The sequence below is a fragment of the Lytechinus variegatus genome, chromosome 11, assembly GCF_018143015.1.
Source record: "Lytechinus variegatus isolate NC3 chromosome 11, Lvar_3.0, whole genome shotgun sequence".
Taxonomy (NCBI): Eukaryota; Metazoa; Echinodermata; class Echinoidea; order Temnopleuroida; family Toxopneustidae; genus Lytechinus; species Lytechinus variegatus.
The window spans coordinates 30,669,363-30,695,206 of record NC_054750.1 but is presented as its reverse complement, the minus strand read 5'-3'; the positions used below and the strand labels follow the sequence as shown (position 1 = coordinate 30,695,206).

The window sequence follows — 25,844 nt, the reverse complement described above, 5'->3', positions numbered from 1 at the left end:
AAAGGAGAATGAAACCTTTGGAACAAGATAGCTTGTGTGAAAACAGAAAAATCAAAGAAACAGATCAACAATAGTTTGAGAAAAATCGGACAAATAATGAGAAAGTTATGAGCATTTGAATATTGCGATCACTATTGCTATGGAGATAGCAAATTGGCAATGCGACAAAGATGTGTGATGTCACTGATGAACAACTCTCCCCATTACTTTAGTATATATTTCACTTGAATTGCCTCTTTTATCACATCTATTCATAGATCATGTGTTCTTTCTACATGAGGGCATGTAATACATATTTTTTAAGAATACATAATGGATAAAGAGTTTGTATCATCATAAGAAAAAGCAAAAAGAGACATTTTGAGGGTATTTTATAGTCCACCAAAGGGAAAGTTGTTCATCAGTGACATCACACATTCTTGTCGCATTGCCAATGGGAGGATCTCCATAGCATTAGTGATTGCAATATTCAAATGCTCATAACTTTCTCATTATTTGTCCGATTTTTCTCAAACTTTCTTTATTCTTATTCTTTGATTTTTCTGTTTCAACACAAGCCTATTTGTTCCAAAGGTTTCATTCCCCTTTAACATTGTGTGCTTGTGTGTGAAAATTTTCTTTTCTTTTTAATACACTTTGATACTGTTTTTCACTTCATACACAAAGAAAGCATGTGATTCTGTTGAGGATTTTATTACTATTTTTTAATATTAGAGCAATGTGTGTAGAATTCTTGTATATGGGATATGATGTGATGCATTATACACATTATCGAGTTCAAAGAATGGTAGCTTGCAGGGAATATGTACTGTTACACTTCATCTTGTGAGAGTCCGCATTGAAATGTTTCCTTTTTTGTGTGTGTTTCTTAATTACAGATTTTCTTTTTTGTATATTTTATGTGACATTACAGCCAGGTTTGTGTGATGAACTTAACTTTGTAGTTTAATCGAACTAGAACTTGTGTAAGGAAAGGAGTGCATACAATTTGATTGTACAACAATAGCTAGTTACTGTGGCCACTTTGTTGGTGAATTACAGAGTTTGATATAAATCTGTATTTCAAAATACTATCCCCAGTTTAGCTCAATTAAACTGACAATAATGAAGTGATAATTCCAGTGGTGATGCAGCCTATGGTAGAAAACATGAGACAAAATTAACAAATGAAATTTGTGTTTGCACATTCACAGAGTGCTTGAAGTATTAGTAAGTCATAGCTGTAGTCTAAGTTGGACTATATGTCTCCATCCAACAAAAATTATGAAAATTTGTGTTAAATGTATTTAAGGCAATTTTGAATGCATGATTGACTAAGAACAGATGAAATTTGATATGAAAATGGTATGAAATAAGTATGAAAATATTCACTAACAGAATCATATTCTGGGGCGTTGTTGAACGTGAGGTTTATCACAAGTTCCAAGAGGAAACGTAGGCTGTTTCATACTGATTTTTGGGGAGTGAAAATGATGTTGCTATAATAATATGCCATTTGTAAGACTGCTTTATATTCTGTTGCCTTATTCAGAAAAGATGTGCCAAAACTCAGCAGCGAAGCTGAGCTACAAGTTGTGTCAAGTCATGGATATATGTTGCCTACAAATCGTATCATATATCCGTGAGGCATGATACATTTGTCTTTTAAAAAATCTTTGCTAAGAAATGTCATGGACCAAGAAATATTTTTGAAAATGTATTTTTTTTGTCATAAAGCAGTCTCACTAAAACTTTCATCGTCATTTGTCACATTGTGATCATTTTATTGTGGTATCAGGAATTTTTTTTCCTGTTAAAACACGCAAACTTGTGCTTATAAGTTGATTATGAAAAGAGGCTATTTATATTATTTATTTAGACTGCCATTTTTAGGTAGACCTACTGCTGTGTGAGATATATAAAAACAAGTAATGCTGTGTTACCAAATGTAATATTTTTCAACAATTATTGGAGGCAAAAAATGGAAAATAGTGCACCCAATCCATATAGGCTTTTATCCATTAAAAACAAATGAAATTTGAAAAAGATGGAAATTCAAACCATGCATATATGTATAGACAATTATATTGAATGAGTTAATGAATAAATTGAAATTGACTTTCTTTGATTTTGTGTCGATTGTTTTTTTTATTGTTCCAAGCTTATTTGAAAGCTATTTTTTGTAAACATTAGAGTGTGCATGTAAACACAGAAGGACAAAAAGAAGAAAAGATTGAAGACAAAACAGATGGATAAGATAAAGAGAGCATTCAGATTACATTGAGTATACCTCTCAAGGCATAATATACATATTGATTTGTCTAAATCTTACAGGAAAACTTTAACTCTTAATGTGCCAGTCAATGTAATCCGCGAGTGCCACTTTTTTTCAAAGAGTCTATATTTAATGTTTTATTTGTAAAAATACAATCCCTCATGAGACAATAACGTTAAACCTCTTGACCATAAGCTGAAGTGAACAATGGAATCACTCGTGCATGCAATGCAATCCTCAAAATGGAATAGGAATATTCACTAACTGTATGACCATTGCACAAAATTTTGTTCATGGCACTCCAGTGGATGCACAGATATGTGTTCATGCACGTTAAAGGAGAATGAAACCTTTGGATCAAGATAGCTTGTGTGAAAACAGAAAAATCAAAGAAGCAGATCAATGAAAGTTTGAGAAAAATCGGACAAATAATGAGAAAGTTATGAGCATTTGAATATTGCGATCACTAATGCTATGGAGATCATGAAATTGGCAATGCGATATGTACGTATGATGTCACTTGTGAACAACTCTCCCCATTACATTAGTATAAATTGCCTCTATTATCACATCTATCAATAGATCATGTGTTCTTTCCTGCAGAATGGCATGTCATATATCATGTATAAAGAGCTTGTATCACCACAAGAAAGAGCAGAAAGAGACATTTTGAGGGTATTTTTTAGTCCATCAAAGGAAAAGTTGTTCACATGTGACATCGCACATCTTTGTCGCATTGCCAATGGGAGGATCTCCATAGCATTAGTGATTGCAATATTAAAATGCTCATAACTTTCGCATTATTTGTCCGATTTTTGTCAAACTTTCTTTGTTCTTATTCTTTGATTTTTCTGTTTCAACACAAGCCTACTTATTCCAAAGGTTTCATTCCCCTTTAAGGGTTAAACAAATATGCATATTACATAGAGTTGTACATGATTTTAAACTTCCATGCTTCAAATTTTATTCTTCTTCTTCAGGGTAGATCTGTGTCCTTTACACTTGAAGATTATAATACAGGCGATGTGTGTGTCGTGTCTGGTGCTCATGTGCTGGACGGCGCAGTTGAGCAAAAATAAAATCACAAAAATGGCTGGCATTTGATGCCGCATGCATCACCATCAGTCTCTGCTAGAAGGACTCGACTGATGGGGCGGAAATTACGTCAGGTGGTAGGGTATTCCATGTCTTTTTCTTTAGATAAGACTTTATTCAACCCCTTCATATCAATGCTTTTTCTTAGACTTAAGACAAGACTCTATTCAACCTCTTCATATAAAGATAATATATAATGCCCAGAGAGAACAAATGAAAAGTATAAATACTATAGTATCAACCCCCCCAAAAAAAAACTCTTTTGTGAACAAAAAGAAAAAAAAATTGGTTCATTGGAAAATGAATTTGGGAAAATTAAAGGGATGATCTGATGGGCTGCCAAAAAATATTTATAACTTTGTTATTTATTATCCGATTTTGATGAAATTTTCAGCATTTTGATCTGTGAATTTAACACTATTTATTGAGATATAAGTAATTTTCAGCATGGACTATCCCTTTAACATTGGTCGACGTGACATTGGCAAGTATAGTACTCGGAGATGTTTTGTTCTTTGTTATTGGAATTATTTTTTTCAATTTTGTTGTTCGCGTGAAAGCTACCGTTGTCACCGGGAGAAATCACTGATGGGAGAAATTCTGGATTTACTGTTTCAGAACCCTTTCAGAATTCCCGTCGAATGTGTTCTTAACCTTCATCAACTTCGTGAAAATTCTAATCGAAACTGAAATTGAGGACTAGAGAAACACTTCATTGAGCCCGTGGCTTATAAAATATTCAGGATGGCCTCCACTGCACTTATTGTTGATGGGAGCCTGAAAGAGGGGGTAAGTCCCACGTGTGTTGTTTTGTGTAACTAGTACGATAGTCCCAATTTTAAATTTTGGCCTGTCTATATTTTCACTCGGTGCTCACGCCTCCTGATGTTTTTTTATTTTCTGTTTTGTATTTGACATAGATTGAGGGTATTATCGTGATATTGGGAACCACTGTTCACTTCATACAACAGCGCTTTATTCAGTCACACGTACACGCACGGTTCTTATGTCAGTCACTCATTCAATGAACAAGGTTATGATATAACCTTGTTCTCACTTATATCTCCATGTGTGGCAAAATAAGGGTGGCAATGTTTGGCTTATTTTCTCTTTTTCTTTGGGGCAAATGCTTGATTTTTTTACACTGACAGTTTCCATTACACCTATTAAAACTTGACTCTTATCTAAATTTGAGTCTTTAAATTATTTTTTTCTAAATTAAAAATAGAGATCAAAAAATGAAAATTTTCTTGCCATATTACTTTCCACCAATAGAGGGCGTACAAAAAAATATGCCCAAAATTCAAACTTTTGAGCGCTCTGGTGAATACAAAAATTATTCCCAAGTTACTAATGAAAACTCAGTTGCAACTGTATGGAAATTGGTAATTTTGGTCACAAAAGTGATGTTTTAAGGATATTTTAAAGTGTGTGTTCTGTACAACATTGGCATACCATAGTCCTACCCACTCACACAACATGCGAGGTTAGTAATACTAACCTCGCACAACGCATGTGGTTTCATAGTGGACTTTGACGTTTTCATTCATCACACGAATGTGAGGGAATGAAAAACGCCAAACGTTTCAGTATTTCTCCACTATCGTATTATTATTTTAATAATTAAATTTGTCTTAAAAATGATTTGGAAATTGTTTATAAAAGTGTTTTTATCGCTTACCTCCGAGTCTCAACCAGGATACTCCGTTCGATCCGTCCTTAATACTGCGGTAGAAAGTACGCAAACAACAAGCGAAAAGCAATTTTTCGTATCGAACATTCTCAATTCAAGTCGTCAGCGCATAATAGGAAATTGTACCAAAAATCAACAGGTTGTATCTCATGTATATACTTATTGGTAAAGTACGCCATCTTTTGACAAGATGATGATGAAAGTGGATTGAACGAGCAAGAAAATAATGCTGGTCGCCTAGAATGCAGCTAGCTTGCAAGACCGTAAACAAAGGTACGGTAGGCACTTAAGAACCAAGTTTGAAAGGACACTCGTAAAATTACGTCACTGTCGCGATGAATATTCATTAGATCGTGGTCGTGTGTGTTCAATACAAACTCTGCATGCATGCACTCAGTGTGTATTGAACACGCACGACCACGATCTAATGAATATTCATCGGCGAGAGTGACATAATTTTACGAGTATCCTTTCAAACTTGGTTCTTAAGTGCCTACCGGCTTGGTGAATAATATCGCGCGCCCTCTTGAGACAAAAATTGATATCCACGCTGAGCAGGAGTTATCTACGTGAAGATCACGAAAAATGCTCTTATTTTATTAAAAAAAACAGCAAAGAGTATTCAACGAACGATCCATATGGTTCGGTAAGTGTTATAGAACAAGTATAATTCATAGCTATGATGTAAAGTCATAGTTATTTTAGTAAAAATGGTGTGAAAGATTCGCGTGCACCAGGTGCATATGAATCCTTCACACACGAGACGATTTGAAACCATGAGTGAGTCCTACCTGTAGTTTCCCCACAGGCAGAGTGGTAGCAGTGAACAAGTGATGTCAGTAGAGGCGCACGGCCAATATGGGATACTCTCTCCAATAGGGGAGACAATCTCCCACATTGGAGACTTGCTTTGCAAAAGGACAAAAGAAACAACACCAAAAAAAGCATGATTTTTTCCACCCAAAATTTTGTCTCACTGAGGTCAGAAGCCCATTTGTTTTGTGTGTGATCGACAACAAAAATCCTTATCAAAACAAAAGTAGATGGTGAATTTTTAAAGTAGACGGTGAAAAGGGGTAATTTGTCATGAGGAATCTGCTTATCACATTTTTATTTGCTGCCAAGGTAATCCTTTTGCCGCAAATGTAAACAAAGGAAATTAGTTTCCAAAACTGGAGACTGTCTCTGAAATTGGATACCCAAATTCTTTACAAAAATCTCTGATATTGGAGATAATTTCCCACATTGGAGACAGTCTCCAATATTGGCCGTGCGCCTCTACTGTATGTCCACCTCCATTCACTTTGTACACAAGTGCGCATACACAAATCTACGAGTGGTTCCCAAAACCATGATTTGGCCAGATTGAGCTTGTGATTGGTTCAAACAGCTCCATGTTGTGACCAAACATAAAATCTAATCTAAGTTGAACCAGTGCAGTGTTGAAATTACTTTTTTTTTTCTTAATTTTACAGGGCTATATTCAGTTTTTGACGAGAGCCATTTAAAAAAAAGGTTTTGCATCGCAGATTATCCTGCTTATTAATTCATTCAGTGTTAAACATTGTTTATTTAATTGCTATTTATTTTTGGTTATTGAAGGTCAAGTCAGTCCACCCCAGAAAATGGTGATTTGAATCAAATGAAGAAAAATCAAACAAGAATAACGTTGAACATTTCATCAAAATCGGATGTAAAATATGAAAGTTATGACATTTTAAAGTTTCCCTTATTTTTCACAAAACAGGTACATGTATGCACAATTTGGCAACATGCAAATGAGAGTTGGTGATGTCCTCCACTCACTATTTCTTTTGTTTTTTATTTGAATTAATATTGTACAATATTTCTATTTTTATGGATTTGATAATAAGGACCAGTTTTACTGAACCATAAAATTTTTAAATTGCATAAAATTTTTAAATTGCTCATGTTCATGGGAAAGAAAACTTATTTCACCTCTAATTAGCCTAGAGAAAATTAGAATATTTCATATAATAGAATACAAAAGAAAGACATGTAGTGAGTGAGTGACGTCATCAGTCCCCTCATTTGCATACTGACCAGGATGTGCAATTGTGCATAGGTCTATAACTGTTCCGTGAAATTTAGCAAAACTTTAATCTCATAACATTCCTATTTTACATCCGATTTTGATGAAATTATTATTTTTTTTTCTAACAAGGAAATTAATCAGTTGTTACAAATACTAAAAACCAGGGGCGGTATTCTGAACATTGTCTTATCTCCATATTTTATCTTATCTCAGAGATATGACAAAATCGGTATTCTGGTGGATGTCATAACTTTTGTCACAAAAATTGTCATAAATTTTGTCTCTTCTCTTTGGCGCGCACCAAAAATAAGCGGCTTTAATGCGCGTAATCCTTTTATACAAGCAAAAGACATGACAAAAGTTATGACAGGGGGTAGCAGTCATAAATTTTGTCATATCTTTTAGTACCAAATATCCTGATACCCTGCCGACTGAATGTCAAGCATATAACGATATCATTTAGATTAGATCGTGGTATTAGTTTCACTCATCATCCATGACAATTTTTAAAATTATTTTTTCATGCTACAATTAGTTAGACCCTACATATTAATTTCTCCTTTTTTACTCTGTTTTTCTTATTTTTCTACTTCTCCTCTAAAATCCTTCACAGCTCCCTGTCTCTCTTTGTAATTAAGCGCATCAATATTCGCGTAGTTGCGCGATGCCAGCAACAGAATTGGGGATACCCCCTACCTGTCACGGGGCATTCCTATTGGCTAGAAGGGCTCCCACTGGGAACTAACGATGATTTTGATTGGATTGCTTCCGAAAAGATGGGCGGGAACTTTGAGAGATATGACAGGTAAAAGACAATGTTCAGAATACCGATTTGTGACAATCATTGCGGTGTCACATCTCGGAAAGATATGACAAAATTTATGACAGTGTTCCAGAATACCACCCCAGAAGTTAATGCAGAGTGATATTATTTTTGAATGATTTCTAACACTTTTCAGTATTTCTAAATTCCCATTTGGACTTTCAGATTATCATTGATAAACTACATGTACAACTCATATTTAAAGTCACAACATTTTCAGGTATTACTATCAGAATAAGTACTGTTCAAATAAAAAAATGTTACCTTATCAGTTTAAAACCATTAAAATGCCATTCATATATACATTTTTTTTTAATTGTTCAATTAACTGTGGTTTATTTTCAATTCAATCTAGGGTGGCCAGATATTGAGAATAGCTACAGCTTTAAGCTGTTTGTGCCAGAAACCCATAACAGTAAACAACATTCGGGCCAACAGAAGTAAACCAGGGCTAAGGTAAGAAAATTCACATGGATTTTTCTTCATTCAGCTTCTTCCATACCATGTTTTTCTGTCTTACCTTCAAAGTCTGTCTTATTGATGATGTTGCTATTATCATTTTTTATATTTATTTATTGTTTATTATATTGTTATCATTATTATTATATTATATATTCTTATCATTATTATTGTTATGTTTATTATAATTATTATTATTACTATTGTACTATTATTACTTTTGTTATTACAATTATTATTATCATTATTAATATTATTATTATTGTTGCTACTTTGCTATTGATTATTTTCTTCTCATAATAATCATCATTCATCATCCACCTGCATCATTCATAACAAATGTCATCTTTTTACAATGTCTTAGACCACAGCATCTTAGCGGGATACAGCTTGTGAGTCGCGTGTGTGGAGGTTCTCTGAAAGGAGATGTGGTCGGGTCATCTGAGATTACCTTCTATCCTGGAGCGATTGGAGCTGGGAGATATACCGCTGATACAGGAACAGCTGGGTAAGGTTACACTTTGGTGTTACCCTTATTTTGTAAGAACATTTAAAGATTGGAGCTGGAAGATAATCCGCTGGTACAGGAACAGCTGGGTAAGGTTACACTTTGATGTTACCCTTATTTGGTAGGAACATTTCAAAGATTGGGGCTGGGAGATATACTGCTAACAGGAATAGCTGGATAAGGTTACACTTTGATGTTACCCTTATTTTGTTGGAACATTTAAAGCTTGGAGCCTGGACACATTACGCTGATACAGGAATAGCTGGGTAAGGAGATGGTACACTTACTTTGTAGGAACATTTAAAGATACTGACGTCTGAGCCTGTGTTTGTAACAGTTACAGGCATGGTCTTGATTGCAGCTCCGTAGGCTGCATCATCTCCTGCGAAGGGATAACCTTCCACCCTTTCCTTTGGTTCATCTCCCAGGTATTTTAGCAGATAGAAGAACCTCTCATGGGGTGGAACCTTGCTATGTTCAATAAATAGATTATAGCTCATCTATCAAGAGGGATAGCTCAAGGGTTTGCCATTGTAGATAGGAGGTTCTGACAATGGTAGTCAATAAAAATTAAGTGTATCTCTTAAATCACTCACTAGATCTGCTTCCTTTGGGCATCTTTATTCTCAGGTGGATGAGAGTTTGCAACATGAAAACCACTCTGTGCATTAGGGTTAACTTCAGATTCATGTCCAGACCTGTCGTGATGTACATCTGATTTTACACTGTTTGTTTCCGGTCGCAGTGCCTTCAAGACATGAAAGATTTTCATCACTTGAGTATGATCTTTCTCAACTTCATCCCACTGGGTTAGGATGTCGTCATCATCTTTACATACCTCAGAGTAATCTTCTTGTGCGACAATTATACCCCTTTCATAAACCCAATTATGCGGCTAATAGTAGTAGCATCATTTGGTCATAAATTTGGAGGAGGACCAGAGTTATCCGCATTATTTTGATGCTGCTATTATCCGCATAATAGCAACATCGGGACCAGATTTTGAGTTTATGAACGCATTTCCAAATAATGCGGATAATTGCCATGGTGCGGTCACAAGGTCACCCTTTTCCAACACAACAGCATCGGAGGGGGCGTGTCCAGTTGTCATGACGATTATCCGCCTTTTTCAGGACGGGCGCTCGTAAAAATAATGCGGCTTATTTTTGGAGTTTATGAACGCAATTTTTATTGAATTATCCACATTACTCTTAGGCGGCTAATTGGAGGATAGGTTTATGAAAAGGGTATTTGATTGTCCATACAAACTTAGAGGGCATCTCTACTTAGAGGGCATCTCTACTCTGTTTCATGGTACTGTAGTCTGCTTCGTTCAGTGTTCTCAGTTTGCTGGAAGTACGTCTCCATTTACAGAGAGCACTTCTCCAAGTACGTATCTTCATATCTACAGTCCACTGCATGCCTTTTTCTGTTGGCTGTCGTATTCGTATCTCTGGATCATCAGCCATCTCATAGTCTTTTTCGGCCACGTTGCAAGCAGAAGAACTTCTGATCCTCAACATCCATGGGTTCTTCTTAGACAGATAGATAGATGAATGGTATTTATTGTGATAGAAATTCAATTAGCAGCCAAAGGCTGAATTACATGAATTTGTACAGAGTAAAATTTCAGTATACAAACAAGCAAAACAGTAAAAAAAAATAAGAAAATAGACTAATGTATAATATTGGAAAGGGGATACAAAAAGAAAAGTATACAGAGGGAGAAGTGATGTCAAAAGCAGGAATGGGGGAAGGTTAGAAGTAGACTAAATGTATATACCTTTAACATAATGAACATTTTAACATAAATATATATTTAACCAATTTTGAAAGAATAACAATACATGTAGATTAAAGAGTGGATTGTATGAAATAATACTTGCTTTTTTTTAGAAAAGAAACAAACGGAAGCTATTATTAATTGGGGTCAAAACCTCAGATTCTCCTTGGTTTTGTGAGTGCGAGCTCAATCATCCATTTCTTCGAGTGGGGTTCCTGCCTGACTGCCTCTTCTTTCCAATGTGTTTTGGGGTAGTGTGGATGGTGTCTTTGATGCTCTGCCTCCTGGACAGAGCCAGTCTGGCCTCTTGTTTCCTAGGTTCCCACTCTCCTCTGTCACTGTCATACTTTGCTGTATGAGAAGGCACTCTTTAACTTTACTTGAGGGTTTTGCCCCTGTAGTATAAAGGAAGCTGGCCGACACAAAGCTCATCATCAGAAGATGAATTTCTCAATGACCATCAAGTGCACACACAGGCCTATGTAGCTACACAACACATATAAGGGAGTGCAATTACAAGGAACTTTCCTACAGTACATACATGTAGGTCAAGTGTACAATAAATTGGTGCAAAAATTTGGAGTGATAACAATTTCAGTGAAATTAAATTTTAGTCCATATTCGCCACACTGACTGTTAAAGGGTGTGAGAGTTCAGACTTTTAACCGATTTCAGATTTTTTGTTTTGATTTTCAGCTTAACCTCAGCCTATTTTTGGCTTTCCTCTGTACAAAAAAGTATGGGAGCTCTTTCTATTTAAGACTTTTTCAACGCTCCGCTTTTTTCAGATCTTTTTATTTGTGACCACCCACACCCCTTTGAAAGAGTATAAATAACCAAATAATGATTGGATAAACTTTATACACTTCTGAGGCAGCGTAGCATTTTTCATCATTCACAGAAAAAGTGCTAGTACCTCTCATCACCTGGGTCATTTATATTTCAGTATAACTCAATACTAATTATACTAACTAAAATTTATTATTTGTAGGCTTTACACTTGAATTAATGCCATGCATTTTACTGGAATTTTGTGCCCTTAGACAGTTATACTAGTATTTTAATGAATTTTTTGAGCAAAACAGTGTATACATGTACTGTTGTTACACGGACACAGAGTCCAATTAGCACCCTTTGGTCCTACATGTCAAATTATGGCAATTGGGTGAACCAAAAATTCGGTATAATACACATGTACCAGTTAAGTCAGGTAGCTGGATCTAAATACCTCAGATTTTGGGGGTATGTTTATTATTTGAAAAAGAAAATTATGAAATTGTGGCTTCTGATTGTCACTAGTGTCCATCATAATCACAAATACTAGTACATTCCCACACAGATTGGTTAATATTGTTATACAAGTTATCAGATAAAGGCTTGATCATTAAAATCTATATTTATGCTCTCTCTCATTCTTGCTCTATGTCACTACATTATCAATTTTTTTCATCACAGGAGTGTTGTACTCCTGATGCAGGTCTCCTTTCCCTGCTTGGTCTACGCGTCAGGTGACACCCATGTGACCTTGAAAGGGGGTACCAACGCCGAGATGGCCCCTCAGATAGACTATATGAACATGGTCTTTCAGCCGATGGTTCAGAAGTTTGGTATCAACTACGATTGTAGAATTGTCAGAAGGTGAGTGCATGTAGACTTACATAATAACCCATGGAGGTGTCATGGTGTAGTGGTTTAGTCACCTGGCTCTTAAAACAAGGGTTGAGGGTTCGAATCCCATACGCTGCTAATGTCCTTTGGCACACATGTCACTCTCCACCCAGGTGTTAAATGGGTGCCCAGTAGGATGTGAAAGTCAGTGTGATTAGATTGGCATGTGTGCACCGGTAAGGTTGCCTGGCCAGGATACTTCCCAGGGAGTGGAGATGGTTGACTTTATGTGTGGAAGAGTGATGGATTCTAATAATTACAATGTAAAGTGCGTAGAAACCAACGTATTAAGCGCTATATGAATGTAACTATTATTGTTATTAATTTTTTTAATTGTTTGAGATAGAAATCAGAAAAAGGAATCCTCTGAAAATTCATTTTTGCGAAATCGATCGTGGACCCAGCAGCCAGTGAGCAGTGCCAAATTGACGCCGCTCTATCCCGCAAATAGTTGAACGCCAAACGGGGAAGCAGAAGCTCCCATCCTTTGACTTCTTTGGGTCTGATACAGCCAGGGCTTGAACTCCCGACTCCCGAGGCCGACACTTTACAAACTGAGCCAACAACACCAGTATCCCAATACACCTTCCATTAGTGGAATATTCACCTGTTTCAAAGTAGTTATTTTCATTAGATCATGCAAACTTGTTAGTAAATTCTCAGTAAAATGAAGCAAATGTATGTGATCTTGAAGGATTTGATTCAGGCAATGTGACCTTTATTCCTTGGGTATACAAATAGTGCAATAAATTTAATTAGCTTGATACCTATTGAAAGACAATTGACTAATATTGAAATATGTATTTCAGTATTATCTGGAAATGTGAATTTTTAATTCCATTTGCATATTATTATGTTTGCATATCATTAAGTCATTAGCATACATTTTATAAAATTATTACCTTTACAAATTGTTGAGTCATTAAACATGAATTCATACTACTAATATCACGAAAGGGATATTGTAATAGTGATTTACATTCATATCTGGGTTTTTATAAATGGATGTAAGGAGAGATAGGGAGAGGGAGGGGGAGGAAAAGGAAGGAAAGATAGAAAGAGAGGGAACAAAAGGAGATGACAAGCTTGTTTGACTTATGTAGGAAAATTATCATAAGTAATAGTATAAAGTGAGTTGTTTTTATTGCACATAGCACCTCTTGCTAATTCATGAATTGGGCTTGTTCTATCTCCAATTCCAGAGGCTATTATCCCAAGGGAGGAGGAGAGATACAAGTAATAGCCAGACCAGTACGCGACCTTTCGCCTGTCACTGTGACAGAGGTCGGATCAGTCACCAGGGTAACAGGAAGAGCCTTTGTAGCCGGCACCTTACCTCGAAAGGTAAAAATAAAAATGTGAGGCTATTTAAAATTAGCCCGCTTAACCTTGACAACTGGCATCAATTTGGCGCACTTCGACAAAAGCGCTCATCAGCCGAAGACATTTTTAATAAAGTCTGCATAAACCATTGGTTCAGCTGAAGGTTTTCAAAACCACTTTTGTGATTTTGGGCCGTTGTGTCTATATGTACTTTCAGTTTGGTTTAATTGTCATTCAATTTACACTATGCTGAGTCTATAAATAATAATCCCATTCTCATACCAAGTTAGTCTGATTTCTACTTCATCTGCTTTTTAGGCTGTCTTTGTCAAGTGGGCGCGTCATGGTCTAGTGGTTCTGACTCTCGCCTTTTAAACAGAGGGTCGTGGGTTCGAATCCTAGCCATGGCGTGTTTTCCTTCTGCAAGAAATTTATCCACACTGTGCTGCACTCGACCCAGGTGAGGTGAATGGGTACCCGGCAGGAGTAATTCCTTGCATGCACCGAGCGCCAGTGATGGTAGCTCGAGCTAAAGCCGGGGTAATAATAGCAGCGCTTTGTATCCTTATGCAAAAAGCGCTCTATATATCCAGCTATTATCATTATTATTCTTAAGAAATTTGGTTCATGAACGGTTCATTTAATTATATAGACCAAGTGGAAATGGGTGGGGGCGGAGTGATGTCACAGCCGCTTAACGACGACAGCACTGACCTTAGTTCGATGAAAACAAAGTATACCAAACACAATGAAATAATGTCAGAAACTGCACTGAAAATTTCAGAAAGATCTGTAGGGGTCGCTCGTGCATTTTATTCATCAAACGGTCAGTTGCTAGGGCTCGCGATATAAAATGCGTGGATATTCGCCCCGGCTTATTAGATGAAACGAGTATGGCACCGGGGGGGGGGGCACTCACATATATTGGTGGTACGGGGACGTGCCGCTTTGAAGACCCACTTTTTCAGACCTAATTTTCACTTCCCTAGATACTCCGAATGACAAAAGTTTCGTTCAGAAGCCGCCCGCCCATAAGATCCCTGTTACGAAACATCTCTGTTCCCCAGCCCTGCCTACATTGTCCAGCACGAGCACCGTAAAGCTTGCTGCACGCATGGCTTCATATTTCCTTTCCTCTATACCACGTCGCTAGCACTGGCACCATGCATGGCTAGCGCCCAGCTTGCACAACGCTAGCATGCACTGCACCTCGTAGTAGTACCGCAATCCTGTTTCGTAGACCCTGTATTTCCCAAGAACCCGTATTTTACCTTTGTAGTCTTACCATTGTTTCTTAGACCCCCATTTCCGGGTTTCGTGAAGCACCGCCCCCCCCCCCCCCTGTATAGCATAACTGGGAATTAGACCAAAAATTTTAATGGGCTAAACTGACAATTTGACCGAATGGTTAGGAGACAAACTGGTTATAGATAAACTAGGGTTAGACCATGTTGGATTAGACCAAATGGAAAATATACAAAACAATTTACAAGATCAGTTGAATTCATTCAACTCCTCCTTTCTCTCTTATTTTGTTCTAGCTCTCTCAGATCATGAGTAATACAGCAAGCAGTATAATCAAGAAAGCTTACCCCGGTGTGGATGTTCAGATAGATTCTGTACAAGAACCTCATGGAGCCGCGGTTGGAAACGGATCAGGGATCATGTAAGTAGCTCATAGAAATAAAGATGGTTGTCCACATACTGTGCACTGTGCACTTTAACTATTTCCAAGCATACTTTGCACAATGCACCCTCAGTGCCTCGCAAACTTCACATTGCACGCTCATACAGACAATCCAATGTCTTTATCCTTTACCATAATTATACCATATATGATTTTGTTTGTCTGATTTTGTATTATTATGTTTATTGTTTATTGTGCAAAAGACTATAGTAGAAAGACCCCAGGGGGGCCACTTCCATTGATGAGTGGATACCATGCGCGACCACGGGCTCTTGAAATGCACCCTAAACACGTATTTTCCATATTCTGAAAATGCACCCTTAACAAGTATTGGCATGTGAAACCCTGAGTATTAGAAACAAATACTATTGGCAAGTATTCCCAGAACTGAGCCCCCAAACAAGTACAGCAATGTATTTTCCATATTCTGAAAATGCACCCCTTAACAAGTATTGGAAACAAAACGATACTCTTTGTAAGTATTCCCTGAAAAGAACCCCTAAACAAGTACAGAGATATTTTATTGTTACATCACGCGTCCGTCAGTCGTACCTTTAGACACCATTATTTTGGTTAAGTACGGCCCCACCATCCACACCTTTCGCAAATCGCACTCTAAACATGTAGTGTTGGCACAAAAAGGACATCCTTTATAAAACATTTTGATTTTGATTTATCATCCCCGCATATTTGACCCTAAACACATATATTTTTCCGAGCGAAATAGATATCCTTTTTTCAATATTTTTGTGTTTTTGACACCCTTATCACGTTACGTACGTAACGTGCCCTATCTTGAAAAAGACATCCTTTTTACGTGTTTTTTTGGTCACGCATGGTATCCACTCGTCAATGTAAGTGGCCCCCCCCCCGGGAGAAAGACATGATATACTTCAGTCCTTTACACCTTTCACAGAAAGAAATACTTAAATGACTGTTCTCATTTCTTTCTCTGTGCATTCAACAGAGTTGTAGCAGAGACGAGCACTGGCTGCAGACTAGCAGGGTCCAGTCTGGGAAAGAGAGGTAAGAATTCTTACAAAATAAATGCCAATGATCGTGATTATGATGATGATATGGGGAACAGTTTTGTCAGTTATTTGCACAGACTACATGCACTTTGCTCTCAGCTCAGTAATCCCATTTTCAGTAGTTTGATAAGCAATCTATCACTGAGAACTCTTCCTAAAACACTCCCAAGATGATAAATATGATGGAGAAGGATAGATGAGGTAGTGGATGAGGAGTAAGTTAAGAAGAAGAAAAGATGAGGAGGGGAGGATAAGAAGAAGGAAAATGAAAGGAGGAAGGAATGATTTTATTATTAATACAGTCAAACCTGTTTGTAAAGACCATCAGAGGGAGGCAAGGAAACTAGTGGGTGTGATCTGGGCCCCGTCTTAGAAAGAGTTTACGATTGATCCGATCAATTGCAACTATGGACGGCCATCAACGTCAACATCTATTAAGCATGTTTGTTCAAAATATTTTCTGGCTATGATGTATATTCATGCAGTCATTGTTTTCTTGAAAATTCCCTGTGCTTCTCTTTGTTTACAAAGGACATTGTGCAAATTTCCTGTAGAAAAAATTATGACATTGATGGATTTCCATAGAGTTACGATTGATTGGATCAATCGTAACTCTTTGTAAGATGGGGCCCAGGTGGTCATTGTGGACAGGTTCTTGTAAATAGGCTTTATCAATGTGGAAATTTATTCAAATGAACCCAAACTATGTGTCCTTAAAGAGCTTAGGTCTTACATGGTTCCAAGACCTGGGCTCCGTAACACAAAGTAAGCGATTAATCGCTAAATAAACTGACCAATCAATATCAATGTTACACACGCATTTGGTTTAAAATTCTGACCAGGAATCAAGCAGTGTGGTTCTTTCATGTTTGCAATTCATCGCAAACCTTTGTGTTACGGAGCCCTGGGTCCCGTAACACTAATATGCTTTTCACACTGCACTTTTGTCCTAAATTGGTGGGGCTAAGGGGGGGTCTTAGCCCCACCAATTTCCCGGGGTTAAGCTTAGCCCACTTCGTTTTCACACTACGATTTAGCAAAGTGGGCTAGCACGGTAAATAGTACGGTACTATCTGGCCCTGCAAAAAAGCAGGGTTAGCCGGCTTATTGTGGTGCTAGCACCACAATTGCGGTGCTAAGAGATGCAGTGTGAAAACGAAACAGGGCTAAGGAAAGTGGGGCTAAGCATTAGCCAATCACAGAAGTCAAATTGCACGTTAATCACGCTCTGTATGGTAAATTCATCAATATTCAAGAGCTGAGGGATAGTCCGGGGTTAAGGCATTAACCACGGTTGAGCAGATAGTATGGGGTTAAGAAAGACAGTGTGAATCGGAAAAAAGATAGTATGGGGTTAAGGATAGTCCGGGGTTAAGGATAGTATAGGGTTAAGGAAATGCAATGTGAAAAGCATATAAGGTTAATAGCGAATAATTGTACGTTGATTTTCATAATTAATTATACATTGTATTCAATGCAATCGATTGTAAAACGGTATTCTACGATGATTGCTAGGCTATGTGTTACTGGAACCTGGTTTGCCTATACTTGCATTTTCTCCAAGCCCTTGTCTTACAAAGGGTTGCGATGGATCTTATCAAGCTCAACTCTGGAAATCCAGCAATGCCCACATCTGAAATGCATTTTGTTTAAACTGTTTTCTAGATATGATGTAAATTACATGAATTCATTGTTTTCTGGAACATTTGGTACGGTCACCTTCTCATACAAAAGACATTTTTCAAATTTCATGTAGACAAAATTACGACACTGATAGATTTCCTTAGAGTTACAATCGATTGGATCATACGCAACTCTTAGTAAAACTGGGCCCTGATTGATTTTGATTGACCACTTACATTGACGAGTGGATACCATGCGTGACCCCAAAAAACACGTAAAAAGGATGTCCTTTTCAAGATAGGGCACGTTACGTACGTAACGTGATAAGGGTGTCAAAAACACCAAAATATTGAAAAAAGGGTATCTATTACTCTCGGAAAAATATACGTGTTTAGGGTCAAATATGCGGGGATGATAAAACAAAATCAAAATGTTTTATAAAGGATGTCCTTTTTGCCCCTATGTGTTTAGAGTCCGATTTGCGCGAGGTGTGGAAGGTGGGCCGTACTAAACCAAAATAACGGTGTCTAAAGGTAAAAGCGACGACCGACGGACGCGTGACATAACAATAAAATATCTCTGTACATGTTTAGGGGTTCATTTCAGGGAATACTTGCTAAGAGTATCGTTTTGTTTCCAATACTTGTTAAGGGGTGCCTTTTGAGAATATGGAAAATACGTGTTTAGGGTGCTTTTCAAGACCCTGTGGTCGCGCATGGTATCCACTCGTCAATGGAAGTGGCCCCCCGGGTTGACCGACAAGTGCTTTCATGAATTGCTGCCCAGATCTAAAAAACACTTTATGGCAAATTATAAGGCATGGGTCTTGATGTAACACTTGAAGTTAACAGCCTACATGTTCCTTCATTTAAATCAAGTCAAGAGCTGACAATCATTTCAGGAAAGTTCTACACTGACAAGCTGTTATCGGACAGTTAACCAGGTCCCTGGGAACATTTTTTTAAGTGGGGGTGCTGATGTAAATTTTAATAGCAAAGCAAAAAAATAGCCCAGTTAAGATAGGGTTAACACCTGGAGAGTGGCAAATTGTGGATTGCTGGCTCGTGGTTCGTGAAGTGCAATGTTAGCTGGAAACGCAGCAGAGCTCTTATAATACCTTTTGAAAACAGAATCTTGTTGATACTCCATTTTCAATATTTGTCATCTTACAGGTTTTCAAGTAACTTTCCTTGATTTTGATTGGCTGAGAAGCTACGATGTCTGACTTACTATGCTACATTAGTTGTCAGATGAGACAGACTTTTGTCATGTAATTGCTTTCACAAAATATTGCTACTTACAAATATTAACAGTAATATTGATATTTTGTTTCTTTTGATCAGGTAAACAAGCTGAAGATGTAGGTCGTGATGCGGCGGAGGAATTGATCAAGAATCTTCAACATGGTGGCTGTGTTGATGAATACCTTCAGGATCAGGTCGGTAGATCACTTTCTGCCAAGGGAAACCTTAAATTGGCAATCTTTATATTGGATTAGCTTTCTGTACCATTAAGAATAGCATTTCGTTTTATCCTGATATCAGTTTTGTTTGAGGTTTTGATTTCATATTTCTATATTTCACACTATTTTTAAATGATATTAATTCATTTTTGGCAATTTATTTGTGCATCCATTTCATGTTCATTTTTTGTTGCTTTATCATCTTTTTTTTTAGAGAAAGGGGGGGGGGAGATACATTTATTGCAGTGCATTTATGGTCAGAAAAGGAGCTTTGAAATTATTGAGTGGGTGTGGTCTTTATTATAAACTGATGTACATGTATACCAATCCACATGTTTGATTTTATGAGATACATTATAGGTTTTTCTTTTATTTTTAGCTCATCATTTTCATGGCATTAGCAAAAGGCCAATCACGAGTGCGAACAGGCCCCATCACGCTACACACAGAGACAGCTATCCATATAGCACAACTACTTACTGAGGTAAGTGATTATTGGTGTCAATTAGATTTAATAGTATAAGTTGGGAGTGTGAACAGGCCCATGGCACTACATCCGTATCGCACAGTTAAATACTGTGCAAAGTGAATTCCGGTTGGATTAGATTTGATAAAATGTAAGTTAAGAGTGTGAACCCACCTTACACACGGATGCAACTATCCACATCACCTAGCCACTCACTTTGGAAAGTAACTTTTTTTTGCAATTTCCTCTGCTCTGTTGTCACTGAAGATTCTTGCAATGGTTAACCCTGTTACTCTCGGGGTATTTCTGGTCATGCTGGTCGTAGATTTTGTGATCGCTACAAAATTTGCATGATGGTAAAAAATGACATAATATACATAGTCATATATTCAAATTTTACTAAATCTCTGTATAATTTATGCACCTTGTCTGAAAGTTAGGGTTCCATTGTTCCACAGGAATCCTGCAAGCAGATTTTCATGATGCATTACGTGAATTCCGTGTTTAAAAAATACCCCACCAGCTTATAACACAGGAACCCCATTGCCCTGCGTGTTATGTCAATGGGAAGTCAGGTGGGGAATCTGAAACCCCAATTTCAGATTTTGGGAGAGCTTCAATTCTCTCGTTTAAACTGGGGTGGGGTTCATTTGACTGCTGATAAGGCCTTGCGTGTAAGTCAATGGGAACTCAAGTGGGGTATCGACACCCCATTTTCAGTTTTGGGGGAAAGTTAAGTTTTTCTCGTTTAAACTGGGGTGGGGTCGACTGCAGCTGCTGATAAGAGCTGAACAAACACCTCGCTGGAAACCACAACATCTCTCTCTCCCTCTCTCTCTCCCTCTGCCTGGCCGTATGAAGGTCACTTCTCCTTGGGGGGAAGGTGGATTATCTGGGAGAGTGTGTGGTTGTTTACTTAAGGATTACCATTCCTGCTGATATCGGGGAGTGGGGGGGGCAGTGAGAGAAGCTTGGAATTTGAAATTGGGGTGTCAGAGGAGATGTGTTTTTAAACACAAATTTTCGTAATGGAAAATCTTGCTTTGAAGAGCAGTATACCCCAGTTTCCCTTATCATCAAATCTCTTCTCCCAGTACTACAAACCCTATTGCCCTCAAGCATGAAATTTAAGTATAGAAACACCTGTTTCTTGACCTCGGTCAGAAGATGACACACCCAGCATCAACGGTCACAGCAGGGGGCCACACACGATGGATTGCAATGTGTGTAGTTCTGGTGAGTGCATGGAGTTCCATGTATACATGCGCCGATAGAAACTTTTTTCTTTCTTTCTTTCTTTCTTTCTCCCTCCCTCCCTCCCTCCCTCCCTCCCTCCCTCCCTCCCTCCCTCCCTCCCTCCCTTCCTTTCTTTCTTTCTTCTACAGACAGACAAGTCTTACGTAATAGCACAGCTGTTTATCATTTCGTCCTTGGCTCAACGCTTGTTTACTGGCCCGTGGTGGTGAAATTGAGACAAGGGGATTACCTGGCCAAGATGGGTTTATCGGAGTTGGAAATGTTGAGATTTTTTCAAATGAAAAATGGGGTATAGGACCGCAGTTTGCAGTCCGAAGTGCGGTCGAGAATCAAACGGGAGATTCGTGTAATGTTAACATTTTATCACAGACAAAAAATAAGGAAATGCAGGAGGGTTATGAAAAGACACATTGCATATTTAGCAGAATTCCTACAAGAAGACGTGTCAAAGACTCTGACAAATTGCGTTATATCAATCTCTGTGCTTGTTTCACTTTACCCTCTTTGTCTCTCTCTCTCTCTCTCTTTGCCTTTCTCTTATCTAGGCCAAGTTCAGTATATCACCACTAACCGATGGTTCGGGTGAAGGGGCTCACATGATAGAATGCACCGGTATAGGCCTACAGAACAAACAACTAGCCTGAACATCTTCCCCAAGCATGCTTCATAGAGGGTGATACATCAGGGAATCCTCTGACAACTCCCTCTGCAACTAGGCAGCTTTCTTCAGAGTAGCATTCATTTGGGTAATCGTATCCTCTAGGAAGCTTTTACGTGGAAGAGATGCGCTCCATTGGACTTTTCATGAGCATGTCGTTCTGTCAGAAGATGTCAGATGGCGCCTTGTCCCGAGTAACTTGAATTGGCTGATCTTCAAGTCGATGGTCTAACTGGATCCCACTGCTTTAAGTCCCCCTCACACCTAACCGAATTGCCTGAAATATGCCTTGTGATTGCTGGCATAAGGCATTAAAAAAAAATCATTTTCAATGGTGATAGTAAATCATATTTACCCTTCGTGTTTGGGTTCGTTACACCTTCTGAACTAACAGCTGGGATTATTCAAATTCGCACAGAAATTTTGAACATGTTTAAAATTTCCTGACAAATTGAAAAATTGTCGGTCATCTGTTTGAATTCGCATCTCTTATTGAGTCTGCGGTAATCGTTTATTTATTGTTGGTGTGTTATTGTTGCGCATATTCCCTCATCGTGCTTTTGCCAGTGTAGACCGATCTCGAAAGAACCCTTTAGCAACACGATGACACAAATGTACAAGAACGCCCGATCTATTCCCTTGTCTTTGTTTCTAATCGCACGCCATATCAAATCATTGCTCACCCTTCGCTCACATTCGGCTGCAATTTACCCAAAGATGTGAAACGAAAAACCGATATCCTTCGCATGTCATATTTATCCGATCCTTCGCTCACCGTTTGTTGATAAAATTTGACAATAGTTACTGATCCCATGATTTGACAGAAATTTTATTTGAATTTGTTAAATTTTCGTGCATTGCATGCATTTTTCCCATTCGTCACCCTTCGTCCGCCTACATTCGGTCATGTGTGAGGGGGTTTTAAGCTGCTGAGGTTATTATTTTATAAGAATAGTTTGATCGTGACATGTGATTTTGTCAATGTGATACGTCAATAAAATTGAATTATGTAATTGACTAATCAAAACTTAATCTGCATGGAGATGTGCTTCAATGGGATGTTTCAAGTGGGAATTATATCAACAGAAGGCGTCACATGGCGCCTTGTCCGGAGTAACTTTAAACGGGTGATGCCTGTCTTGAAGTCAGTGATCTTACTGGATGATCCTGCTTCGGAAGATGTTTCTTTATTGGAATATCTTGATAGAGCTGTATACTTCAATAATTGGATGGCAATAATAATAATAATAATAATAATCATATTGGATGGCTCAGAATGGAATGCCAGAAATATTCCAAGAATTTGGGCAAGTATTCCACGAATCGCAGATGGGTGGAATATTGGCCCTAATGAGTGGAATATTTCTGGTATTTCATGAAATATAGCCATGCAATGTAATTATTATCATCTATCCCCACTTCCCCAAGGGAGAAATTTGATTTAACAAGTCGTATCATTTATGGCATCATCACTTCATAGGATCAATGTAGGTCAACTTTCATGTACATGTAGTTCATTATGATGCTACTGAGTGTAATTGTGATCTATGCTATGTACCAAATACTTATTTATTTTACATAAACATGTAGTGCATGCTAAGGAGTTCAATACACCATAATACGAGTGTCCATAGATTTAAAATTTCTCGCGTGCCTTTATGTTTCAACGAGGCCATGCGGAAATTGCTGGTATATGCCACGACCGTGGCCATATACGGGATTATGTAATTGAAAAAAGCAAGCAATTGACCAATCAGAAGCCTTCTCTCATACAACCTATCTTATATTTGCATAGAGAAAGAGCACAGTGATTTTAGGAAAGAGTTAGACCATAGCCCAAGTTAGATAGGACATCAGAATACAGGCCTGTTTTATCTAAGGGTTACTTGGTTTTTTACTTCTTTTATCAATGATCAAAGTTATCCAGGGATATTCTGTAATCTCTATCCTGTCTCTGGGCAGGGGCAGACCCAGGATTTTCCAAAGGGGGGGGGGCAAATTTTTCGGAAAATCTTTGGTCTCATCCCACATAGCGTAATCCTACTTTGTCTGCAACAAGTTTGTCTCATCACCAGTTGATATACTTGCCATTCGGACCATTTTCAGCCCTGTTGCATAGCAACCATAATTACATTGCTCGACAGCCAATCAAAATTCAAGAATTTTGTGGAAGTTGTCCACGAAGAATAGTAAAGAAATATAGAGACAGGGAGTCCCAAGTACTTTGATATGACAGTTTATAAAACTGACACTGAATATTTATTTTCATTGAAAATGTGATGTCCTGCTTGGTGTGTTTCTTTAAATTTGAGGCTTTAAAAATATTGAAAATGTTTAAAATATGACCTGTAAAGTTCGTAAAAAGCCTGACTTTATGTTTCTAAACTTGAAAAGTTTATTTTGGTTTTATTGGATGAAGTCATTTTGTATTTGTTTTTATGAGAATATTTGCAAGGAGCTTTAAACAGTTGAAAGCTCCTTGATATTTGTAAGGAATCAGTCAGCGGGGAGCATTCTTCATGAAGTGGTTTGTAAGCGGTTATCACTGAGGACAGCTACCCTTGCATCTGACTTTGAAAGTAGCTTTTTCATATTCATTTAATGAATGCAGAATTACTATGTAATTGTGTGTTTGCATTGTTTTCTGCATAATCTTCAAGATGAGCAGTATAAAAATGCATTGATAGTCTACCAGAATGAAAGTGATTTGAATAGAGAAAACAGGTTTAAAACTGGATGTGTCATCTAAATAACATGCATAATGAGAAAGTTATTGCATTTTAAAGCTTTTCTTTTTTTTTACAAAACTGATGCGTTCATCATCCATGTTATGCAAATAATGGAGCTGTTGATGTCACATACGGTTTAGTGAGTCCACCACATATCTACCACCTCTTTTGAAACCAACCACCTCGGGTGCATTGAGATTATTGCGTAGTAAAAACACTTTGCGCGGGAAGGTATGCGCAGTGTCAGTAGGAACGATAAGAAATGATTTTACAAAAGAGAGGGATAAAAAGGCCAAAATTTTGCAGAATTTATCAAAATTGTATTGATCCAACCCAAACCCAGCTACAAAAGTTGTTCAAACCAAGAAATCTGATTGGAAAAGGCTGTAGAACAAATATCCGTCGTCAGTCGTCAAATCATGTGCTGTAGCTCACTTTGGAAGTAGCAAGACAATCATTTAGCATGGTGACATCAGAGAACTGACTTGGAAGAGTAAAAATATATCATCAGCTCGATAAGAATCATCTGTAAAATCAGTGTGTAAGAGGTTGGTCGGTCCAAAAAGGAGGGTGCAAATGAGCAAATGTGAAATTGTTATCGATCTGAACATGGGATTATGATCTGCAAAATTTTCTGCACAAATGAGACAAAAACTAGGTGAAACTGAAATTTTGCAAATACGATGCTAAGAAAATTTGGTGGTTGATAGGGGTTATGTCCAACCATGTTAGCTATTGTTTTGTATGTTATAAAAATAAAATCAAGTTTTAGTGTTTTTTTTTTAATTTTTCTCCAATAATGTTAGAAACTTTGTTTTAATCCTCATGAATCATGTACAATAATCATTATTTTGATTGATCATAGTTGTATTTAAAAGCAGTTTCTTAAATATGGGATGCATGAAGTTTCAAAAATTTAGTATTTCACAAATAATGAAATACAGAATAAATGGGCTTATGTGACATCATCCGCCTCTCAGTTACATAATTGGCATGACGTGCATATCACTGTTTTGTGAAAACTTGAAAATATAACTTTCTTTAGTGGCGGACCGTGACCCGGAGGAGACAAAGCATTGGAGGGGCAGAGCATTGTTCACAATGCTTTGTCTCCTCCGGGTCACGGTATGCCACTGACTTTCTTATTCAAGATCTGATTTTGATGAAAAATTCAATGCTGTGCTCATGTGTTACTTCTCTATTTCTATTTAAAGGAGAATGATACCTTTGGAACAGAATAGCTTGTATAAAAACAGAAAAATCAAAGAA

The 25,844-nt window shown here is 37.6% G+C and overlaps 1 protein-coding gene across 1 annotated transcript; it reads left to right on the top strand.

Moving 5' to 3' along the window:
* The first annotated feature begins 3,923 nt into the window (after positions 1 to 3,923).
* LOC121423950 (RNA 3'-terminal phosphate cyclase-like) lies at positions 3,924 to 22,176 on the top strand. The gene is made up of 10 exons (XM_041619499.1): positions 3,924 to 4,138; positions 8,277 to 8,377; positions 8,745 to 8,888; positions 12,127 to 12,309; positions 13,542 to 13,683; positions 15,204 to 15,328; positions 16,317 to 16,375; positions 19,347 to 19,441; positions 19,845 to 19,949; positions 21,734 to 22,176. The coding sequence occupies exons 1-10, from the start codon at positions 4,094 to 4,096 to the stop codon at positions 21,830 to 21,832; spliced, it is 1,098 nt and encodes a 365-aa protein (XP_041475433.1). The 5' UTR covers positions 3,924 to 4,093; the 3' UTR covers positions 21,833 to 22,176.
* The last annotated feature ends 3,668 nt before the right edge of the window (positions 22,177 to 25,844 follow it).